The following is a 9,951-nucleotide window of genomic DNA, read 5'->3' on the forward strand; positions in this document are numbered from 1 at the left end:
AGGGAATTTTTCCTACTAAATGATATTTCTTGCTACATGTGAGTGTGATGCATATACGTAGTGAAGAGAGTATATGCATGTGCCGGGGTTTCCATGCTCGGGAGGGGGAAACTATTTACTTCTTTGTGCCTTGTTGAATTTGATAATCCCTTAACTTATGCTTCATTTAATTCGATGACTAATAAACTCAATTAACTGTGTTAGAAATCATGCTAGAATATATGACATCTTAAAAGGATTTAATGTATTATTTTCAAGATCTGTTTGCATACTTAACTTGATTGTAGTATCACGAACCTATATCTAAACTTGTTATTGTCATGTTACTTGAGCTTCTTTATTCGTAATAAGAGATGATGATTGGTGCCTTAGGGCTATGTTTGGCATGGTGGGTATTTCTGTGCGGTTGATACGATGTTGGCACGATGAGTATTGTCATGCAGCGTGACATAAGATTAGCCGGTTGGTTGTTGCCATGTGAGAGGAACAGGAGTTGGAATCTTGTTATGATTACTTGTTCATTAAACACATGCATGCCCTCAACTTTGGTCTTCATTAATGTTTATTGTCTTGTATGTTACTTTCACGTTTGTGTTCCTTATCTAGTTACCTCAATGTTTTTCCTATTTGGCTTGTTAGTGTTATAACTATGTTTCTACCTTGCCTGCTAATGTGAATCCTATGCTTGTACTTGACTTACTTTTGCTACATGTCCTTTTGAATTCATGCATTAACTTGTTATTGGCCTATATATGCTGCATGCCTCTATCTGTTACGTAATTTACTTATTAGATTCCTTGACTTGTTACCTGCCTCCACTTGCCATATGTCCTTACTTGCTATATGATTTCACTTATTGCATACCTCTACTTGATGCATATTTTTACTTGACGTATATCTTTCCTCGTTTCATGTTCTACCCTCATTTGATTAGCGGGATTGGGTGACTTTTGGATTGGTTGTGTATTTGTGCTTTGTGGAAGCCTTGCCTTTGTATGTGGGAGACTAGCCCTGGGGTGTTGTGTTGCTCGTCTTACTTTGTTGAGATTGTATTTCCTAGTTTAATTCCACATGTTAGTTTCACTAGTATTACGTTGTAAATTTCTCGTTCTTGGTTGTTGTGGAATAGTTATGTATGAACTTACTATATATGGGATTGGGTTGCACGCCGCAATGGTATTGATATTATATGTGGAATTGGGTTGCACGCTGCAACAATATTGATATTGTATATGGGATCGAGTTGCACGCCGCAACGATATTGATATTATATGTGGGATCAGGCTGCACACCGCAATAGAGAAGATATTATATTTGGGATCGGGTTGCACGCCACAACAAAGGAGATTTTATTATGGTTATTCTTGTCTATTTATTTCTGCTATCATATTGTGTTGTGAAATTGAGAAGTGATAATATTTTGGAGTCCTCTATCATTTGTATTCTTGTTTCATTTACTATGTGATTATTCGTGTCTCTTTCTCGTATTGCTCTTTCTGCTTATCATCTGCAAAGGTAAAATATTGAGTGAGTATCTTTTAACTTAAACCTCGTCACTACGTATTAGGTAAGGTAAGGTTTCTAGACCTGGGACCGGCACCATCATATTGGGATAATGACTGTCTGCAAGACTAATACCATATTTTTGCTCATAGTTTGGAAATGCTCCTTGTCGGATAAGGGAGCTCCTCACTTGTTGATTTTATGTGTGGCTACGAGTTACTGCATGTTTCTTTTATCATTAGCAGCGTTTCGAAGGTCTGGAACGAGGTTTCATTTGATATGAAGTGTATTACCGATACTGAATTTGGTAATGAGCACCTATTGTGGTCGGAATGTGTTGTTGTGAGTGCATGAGTTATGTGGAATATCGTGTGGTTTGATCTTGGCAGTGTACTGACAGCTTGACGCAACTTGTTGGGGTAGATACAGTGTATATGTACAAGGATCAGATCTTATAATGGATGTCGGATGTTGCAGACTGGGTTATAAGGTTTATGGACTAAGGTTGAAGTAAGGATCTTCAGTTAGGTTGTGTTTTGGGGCTTATATTGATTGGAGTGACATGGGATAACCCATGGGTATGTGCATGGTGATTTTATACCGTGATTTGATGGCTTTAAAATGACTCTTTGGCATGTTCGAGGACGAACGTATATTTAAGTGAGGGAGAATGTAATGACCTGAGTGGTCGTTTTGAGTATTTGCATTCAGTTACGTAGTTTGAGGTCATGAGTAGCTTCATATTATGTATTATGACTTGCGTGTATCGTCGGTATTGGTTTTCTAGTGGTTCGAGATTAATTTGGAAGAATAATTTTTATTTTAGAAGCTTTAAGTTGGAAGTGTTGACCAAGTTTGACTTTTATGAATTTGACCTCGGATGGGAGTTTTTATGGTTCAGTTAGGTCCAGATGATAATTTTGAACTTGGGCGTATGCCCGGATTTGCATTTGGATATTTCTAGAAGGTTTTGGCACTATTTGGCAAAAGTTGGCAATTTGAAAGTTTGCAAAGTTCATAGGTTTGACCGGGAGTTGGCTTTAATGTTATTGCGTTTGGATTATTGTCCGAAATTTGGAATATGTTCATTGTGTCATTTTCAACTTGTGTGCAAAATTTGAGGAGATTCCGAGTTGTTTAGACGTGTTTGGCGTAATTTTGGAATTTGAAAATTTGAAATAGTTCATTAAGCTTGATTTGAGGTTTGATTCGTGGTCTTGATGTTGTTATGTGTGATTTAAGGCCTCGGATAGGTCCGCGTTATATTTTGGGACTTGTTGGTATGTTCGGACAGGGTTCCGAGGGTGATCGATTGAGTTTTGGGGCAGTTTCAGTCCATTTCTCTTATGTTTGCATTACTGGTTTTGCTGATGTCTTCAGTGAATCGCATTGACATGAGGTTCACCGCGATCCCGGATAAGGAATTGGACTAAGGGATTTTTGTTCATCACGTTCGGGAGTACAGGGTTGCGTTCGCGGAGCCTTGAGTGGTTGGGTGCATCGCGTTCGCTTTATTGGGTCACGTTCGCATTTCAGAATTAGGGGCTGGTGAAAAAGCCTTCGCGTTCGTGAGGGTGATGTCGTGTTCGCGAAGGTTGGGCATCTTTGGGTGTCGCGTTCGCGAGGATGGGGCCGCGAACGCGAAGAGTTTTCTGTGGCAGTCAAGTTTTGTGCTTCGCAATCGCGAAGCTGGTCCCGCGATCGTGAAGGGTTAACCTAGGCAGTGTCATAAAGTACTCTATTTTCGAATTTTGAGTTATTTTATCACATCATGTGTTGGGGAGCTCGGATTTGGGCGATTTTGGAGCGGTATTTCACCATATGAATTGGGGTAAGTACTTTTGACTCGGATTTGATTATTTTACATGATTCCATCATCGATTTTGGCATTTAATTTGATGAATCTAAAAGAGAAATTGGGGGGTTTTCGTCTAAACTTTTCAAAAGTGACTATTTGAGATTTGAACATCGATCCGGAGTCGGATTTGAGTGAAATTAGTATAGTTGGACTTATATTCGAATGGGTTGTTGGGATTTGTGAGTTTTGTCAGATTTCGGGGTGCGGACCTGGGTTGACATTTTGGTTGACTTTGAGTATTTGATTAAAGATTCAACCTTTATTGTTTGGGTTTGATTCCTATGGCATTATTTGAGGAATTTGAGTTGTTTTTGTCTAGTTTCAAGCCGTTCGGAGATAGATTTGTGTAGGATGGCTCTTTTAGTGTATCGATTTGGCTTGTTTGAGGTAAGTGTCTTGCCTAGATTTGTTGAGGGAATTTTTGCTACATGTGGGGGGTAATGCATATTCGAGGTGACGAGCGTATATGCATGTGCCAGGTTTCCATGCTCGAGAGGGGGATACTATATGCTTGTTTTTGCCTTGTTGAACTTGATAATCCCTTAAATTATGCTTCGTTTAATGTGTTGTTTTCGAGATTTGTTTGCATACTAAACTTGATCGTAGTATCACAAACCTATATCTAAACGTGTTATTGTCACGTTACTTGAGCTTTTTTATTCATAATAGAGATGATGATTGGGGCCTTAGGGCTATGTTTGGCACGATGGGTATTTTTGTGCGGTCGATACAATGTTTGTACGATGAGTATTGTCGTACAATGTAAAATAAGATTGGCTGGTTGGTTGTTGCCATTTGAGAGGAATGGGAGTTGGAATCTTGTTATGATTACTTGTTCATTAAACACTTCCATGCCCTGCACTTTGGTTTTCATTAATGTTTGTTGTCTTGTATGTTACTTTCACATTTGTGTTACTTATGTAGTTACCTCCATATTTTTTCTATTTGGCATGTTAGTGTTATACCTATGTTTCCACCTTGCCTGCTACTCTGAATCCTATGCTTTTGATTGACATACTTTTTCTACACGTCATTTCGAATTCATGCATTTACTTGTTATTAGCCCATACATGCTACATGACTCTATCTTTTACATAATTTACTTATTAGATGCCTTGACCTGTTACCTACCTTCACCTGCTACCTTCCTTTACTTGCTATATGTCCTTGCTTACCACATGCCTCCACTTGTTACATGATTTTACTTATTACATACCTCTACTTGATGCATATTTTTACTTGACGTACATCTTTTCCCGTTTTATGTTCTACACTCCTTTTCTTAGCGGATTGGGTGACTTTTGGATTGGTTATGTATTTGTGCTTTGTGAAAGCCTTGTCTTTGTATGTGGGAGACTAGCCACGGGGTACTGTGTTGCTCATCTTACTTTGTTGAGTTTGTATTTCCTAGTTGAATTCCGCATGTTAGTGTTTTTGGTATTGCGTTGTAAATTTTCCGTGCTTGGTTGTTTTAGAATAGTTATGTATGAACTTATTATATATGAGATCAGGTTGCGCCGAAACATTATTGATATTATATATGGGATCGAGTTGCGTACCGCAACGGTATTGATATTATATATAAGATCGGAATGTACTATGTAACGATATTGATATTATATGTGAGATCGGGTTGCACGCCGCAACAAAGAAGATATTATATTTAGGATCGGGTTGCACGCCGTAATGAATGAGATTTTATTATGGTTATTCTTGTCTATTGATTTGTTATCGTATTATGTTGTGAAACTGAGAAGTGATGATATTCTGGGGGTCCTCTGTCATTTGTATTCTTGTTTCATTTATTACATGATTATTCGTGTCTTTTTCTCATATTGCCCTTTTTGCTTATCATCTGCACGGGTAAAATATTGAGTGAGTATATTTTAATTTAAACCTCGTCGATCACTACTTCACCGAACTTAGTCAAGATACTTACTGAGTACATTGGGTCGATTGTACTCACCCTACACTTCTAGACCTTGCGTGCAGATCTTGGAGTTGCGTAGCTCTGGAAGACGGAACCTTGTATTGAAGACGTTCCTGCATCCTCGATTTAAGCTACCTCTTGTTCATGGTAGTTTTTGATTCATCTCTGTTTATGTAAATTTCAAAAAGATATTGTATTTCTTCTTCATATCGGTTTTGTAAATCTAGATCATAGTGGCTCATGACTTGTACTACCAGTCCTTGGGAGGTTGTATAAAATTCAGTTATTTACTTCTTGTTGTTAATAAGCTATTACTTGAGTTACATCATTCTAAGTTTGGCTTATCTAGCACTGGGGTTAGGTGCTATCATGACTAGGTAAATTTTGGATCGTGATATATTTATATGACACGTGACTCTTTAAATAAGTAATCTTTAACTTTGTACTTATTGGTTATGGTTATACAATTATGACATATAGTCATGTATGCTAGACCGAGCGCGGGTGTAAACCTAGTATTGTTATATGAATATTGGTAAGTCGTGTGGTTTCCACTATTCTCGAAAGTTATTTGAGAAAGGATTACATAGCAAGAACACGATTGAATCATCATGTTATTCAAAATGGTTAAGCATGCCTTCACTATAGCTATTAATATGGAACATAAAGTTCTCCCTAATTCCCTCTTTTTTTAGGGATATATCAAGTACGGCTATACAACCTAATTAATAACTGCGTACTATCCTTTGAATTAATCATTTCCTCTAAGAAATTATTTCCAAATCTCACACTTGGTTTTCCAAACAGTAAATATTTAATTCGAAAGATAGTTATGCAATATGTATTTTTTCCCTTTTGGAGACGGGTGTTCAAGTAGATAGGAGGAGAAGAAATGATAGGAGAGGGGTCTTTGATGAGATTGAAGCATTACACCTAAGTAATTTTAGGTCTGGTATGATTCACTAGATAATTGGATCCCCACGCAATACTTGTTTACATGTGGAGTTTAATATTTGTGAATGGACTTGAATGTATTTCGAACAATGGCATGACTGCAATGGTAAGAAAATAAATTCTCCATGTATTAAGCATTTACTGAAAATGATAATTATCGAGAATTTATTAACCCACCCCCTAATCTGTCCACTTCTCTTTCCACTTTTGTCCTAAGAGGAAGCTCAGGAGTTATATCCATCTCTTCTTTTAAACCGTTGGATGGGAAGCTCTAAGATCAACGGTTGACATTGACTCAACCCATTCCAAGGCTTACTATATGCTCTTTGTCCAGCACTTGTTATGGCCATCTTTTCTAAACCAAGAGAAGAACTCAAAGAATTTTCCTTTTTCACAAAGAAATTTTCTTAAGCTTAAATTCAGTTCATTTTCCTCTTATTACTTACACTTGTTCTTCCATGGAAGGTGGAGGAGGAGACAGAAGTGCTTACCAACCATTTCAAAATCTACCAAATAACCTTCCAATTTTTCAACAAGGTCCTCCATTAACAGCAATTAATAGGTTCTTATGGAGTGATCAAAGTCAGTTTTCTTCCCAACAAAACGAAAGCGTTTTTCCACATTTCTATGATTTTTCATCTTATAGCAACTCTGCAAGTGGCAGTAGTAGTCATGAAAAGGTGTTTTCTTGGACAAGTTTTCCAGAGCCTGGCATTTTCTTCAATGAACAAAATTCAGTCCGCTGGAATAATCAAGAGAATGGCATAGCTGACGAGATGATATCATCTGAAAAGAATTCAAAAGAGACCGGAAAAAAGGCAAAACAAGGGGCTTCTTCTACTACTGTAGTGGTCAAGGGTCAGTGGACGGAGGAAGAAGACAGGTGATGATGGCATACTTAAATTCATCTTTGGTCTAAAGCAACAAAAGACAAAATAGAATTATTTTATTTTCTGTCTTTGTTATGTCCAAAGTTTCATTTCTTTTTTCATGATTTTTTGACATTCGAAAAAACAGTTTGAACTTAACTTTTTCTCCAACTCTTTTTGGCTTATGAAGGAAATTAGTGAAGTTGGTAAAGCAGTTTGGAATGCGGAGATGGGCTCAGATAGCTGAGAATATGGTCGGTAGAGCAGGAAAACAGTGTCGCGAGCGATGGCATAACCATTTGCGTCCAGATATAAAGGTGTTTTTTTTTTCTTCTTCACTGTCTTCTAATACGCTTTTGGTTTTATTTTTTATTTTTTAATCAAGGCTAACTAACACTTCCCGAAGTACTCAGGAGTGATATTTTATTTCATCTTTTTATATCCTTTGATGTATAACTGCGAAGGTAATCTAAGAACATTAATTTTATAAGTTAATGGTAGCATTTACCCCATCTACTATCCTTTGACCAGGCAAGCATCTAGATTTTATTTACCAAAATGTTTTTTTTTTTTTTTTTGACCGGTGTAGAGAAAAGTTCATTTTTTGAACGAAGTAATAACTCTTTCAGAGACATGTCAAGATTTTCTGAATATACCTTGACTTCTGGGTGATTCTCTTTTTTCTTTTTCGGGAAGAGATGCTTTTTTTTAACCATATCAATCTTTTCTTTTTCTTTGATCACAAGAGTTTCCTTCAATAAAGTGTCTAGGGTTTATTTTTAGTATGTGCATCTTGACTTATAAATTTAGTATATATATACAGGGCACATTGCGTCTTACACCAATTTCAAGATTCTATTTTCATGTTATAAAGCATAAAAAAATCGTTATGAAAGTGATTTCACTTCATTGGAAATGATATTAATCTGATTTCTTGTGTTTCAGAAAGACACATGGAGTGAAGAAGAGGAATTGATGTTAGTGGAAGCACATAAACAAATTGGAAACAAATGGGCAGAGATTGCTAAAAGAATTCCTGGAAGGACCGAGAACGCAATTAAGAATCACTGGAATGCCACTAAAAGAAGGCAAAATTCGAGGAGAAACAAGTTGAAGAAACAAGAAAAAGACGGCCCAAATGAGTCCAAATATCGGAGGTCCAATATTCTCCAAGATTATATTAGAAGCAAGTATTTCAGTGATGATTCTCCTCTTACCACCAACATGACTCCAATGACCAATGCAACCCCACCCTATTCTGATGATGATTCCCCATCTTTGCTCACTAGTCAAACATATGATGAAGAAATGAACTTCATGCAAAATTTATTTGGAAGAAACTCATTGATGGAAAATAATGGTAAAGTCCTAGACAATAATTCATCATATGGCTTCAACTCCTTTGGATTTAATTATTCAAAGAATGACAATCAGAGTCAAGATGGCTGCAATTTGTATCTTGAGCCAAATATGTACATGGCTGATGACCAGTCTTATAATTCTTCTGACATTTATCTTTCCTATCTTCTGGATCGTACTTCTACTTCAGCTACTTCTTTACCTTATAGTGGGAGCTTCGCATATGGAAACATGATGAATCAAGCTTCCTCATCATCAGGAGGAAACAATCAAGTTGATTTAATGGAGATGGTTTCATCCTCTTTCTACCCTCAAAAAACCTCTAACAATACCTTCTTTTGATGTATTAATTTAGTCCTGTGTTTCTATACTGTCATCTTTTAAGATTAAGCAAGTGTAATTCAAGTTCGTTTCTGGTAGAATTTGGTGTCCGGTCAATCTTTCTCTGTATTTATGGAATATCAAAATTTGGTCTAAAATGTGAACTTTTCTTGTTTAGCCATGTAACGAGGATCATGTGTTACTAACCAATTGTTAGTTTTCAGTTTTTTAGTTTCTAGAATTGCTGTAATTCTTAAATGATGGGGCTTTTCCCAATTCCCTTGTTTCTATCTTCAGTCGGTAGACTATAGCTGCCATCTGTTTGTTCCTTTTTAAATTACCTTCTCATTGACGATAACTTTGTCCGTTTTCAGTTGAGAGTGAAGTGAAACAAAAGAACATCCCAACTGGCTATCTATCCCTATATCATGCTCTGCTGTTTCCTGCATGTTTTTGAAATATTGCCGATGAATACTTGTAATATGATGTTCGATCCGGTAATAAATTCTGATTCATTTTATAGTTCATCGTAGTCAGTGCATGATGTCACTTCATAGTTTGGACTAAGAATCCTATCTTAGAGGCATTATATATATATATATATATGGAGATCTCTTGCCCCATCGATGGATTAATGCAGAAAATGATTTTGCCATGAGAAAGTAGGTTAACTGAAAAATAGCTTATATCTAACAATATAAGAGATGCTTTTAGTTAATTAAAATAATTATAACACTTAACTGTATGGGATCGTCATTGCGCTTTATTTCTGGCCGTTAGGTCGTCCAATCAAGCAAAATTTTGCCGGTTTGCACTCTAAGTATGAAAATAATAGTATAGAGCGCTTCACCTTCAATGGGTCTTACATGATGTAAATTCAGGGTGGTTGGAGCCTCAATGCAGGTAGCAAACATTAAATAACTAATTGTCTATTTTTAAGGGGTGTCAAAAACCATAAAAGATAGACGATCGGAGGTAGTACGTGGCTAACAAAATAGAGTTCTAAATTCGATGTACTGATTATGTACAATTCCTTAAACTGTCAGGTTAAAATGACTTACGACAATGTGTAATCCTCTATAGTTTATAATATATGAAATACAAAAATAGAGTTGTATGTTAAAATGAAATATTTGATAGTGTATAAATCATTTGTA

The 9,951-nt window shown here is 36.5% G+C and overlaps 1 protein-coding gene across 1 annotated transcript; it reads left to right on the forward strand.

Annotated features, from left to right (window-relative positions):
- The first annotated feature begins 7,263 nt into the window (after window positions 1-7,263).
- LOC104111782 (transcription factor MYB119-like) lies at window positions 7,264-8,888 on the forward strand. The gene is made up of 2 exons (XM_070179846.1): window positions 7,264-7,431; window positions 8,060-8,888. Exons 1-2 carry the CDS (start codon window positions 7,336-7,338, stop codon window positions 8,813-8,815), a joined length of 852 nt encoding a protein of 283 aa, XP_070035947.1. The 5' UTR covers window positions 7,264-7,335; the 3' UTR covers window positions 8,816-8,888.
- Window positions 8,889-9,951: the final 1,063 nt, after the last annotated feature.

Source organism: Nicotiana tomentosiformis, chromosome 7 (assembly GCF_000390325.3).
Source record: "Nicotiana tomentosiformis chromosome 7, ASM39032v3, whole genome shotgun sequence".
NCBI lineage: Eukaryota > Viridiplantae > Streptophyta > Magnoliopsida > Solanales > Solanaceae > Nicotiana > Nicotiana tomentosiformis.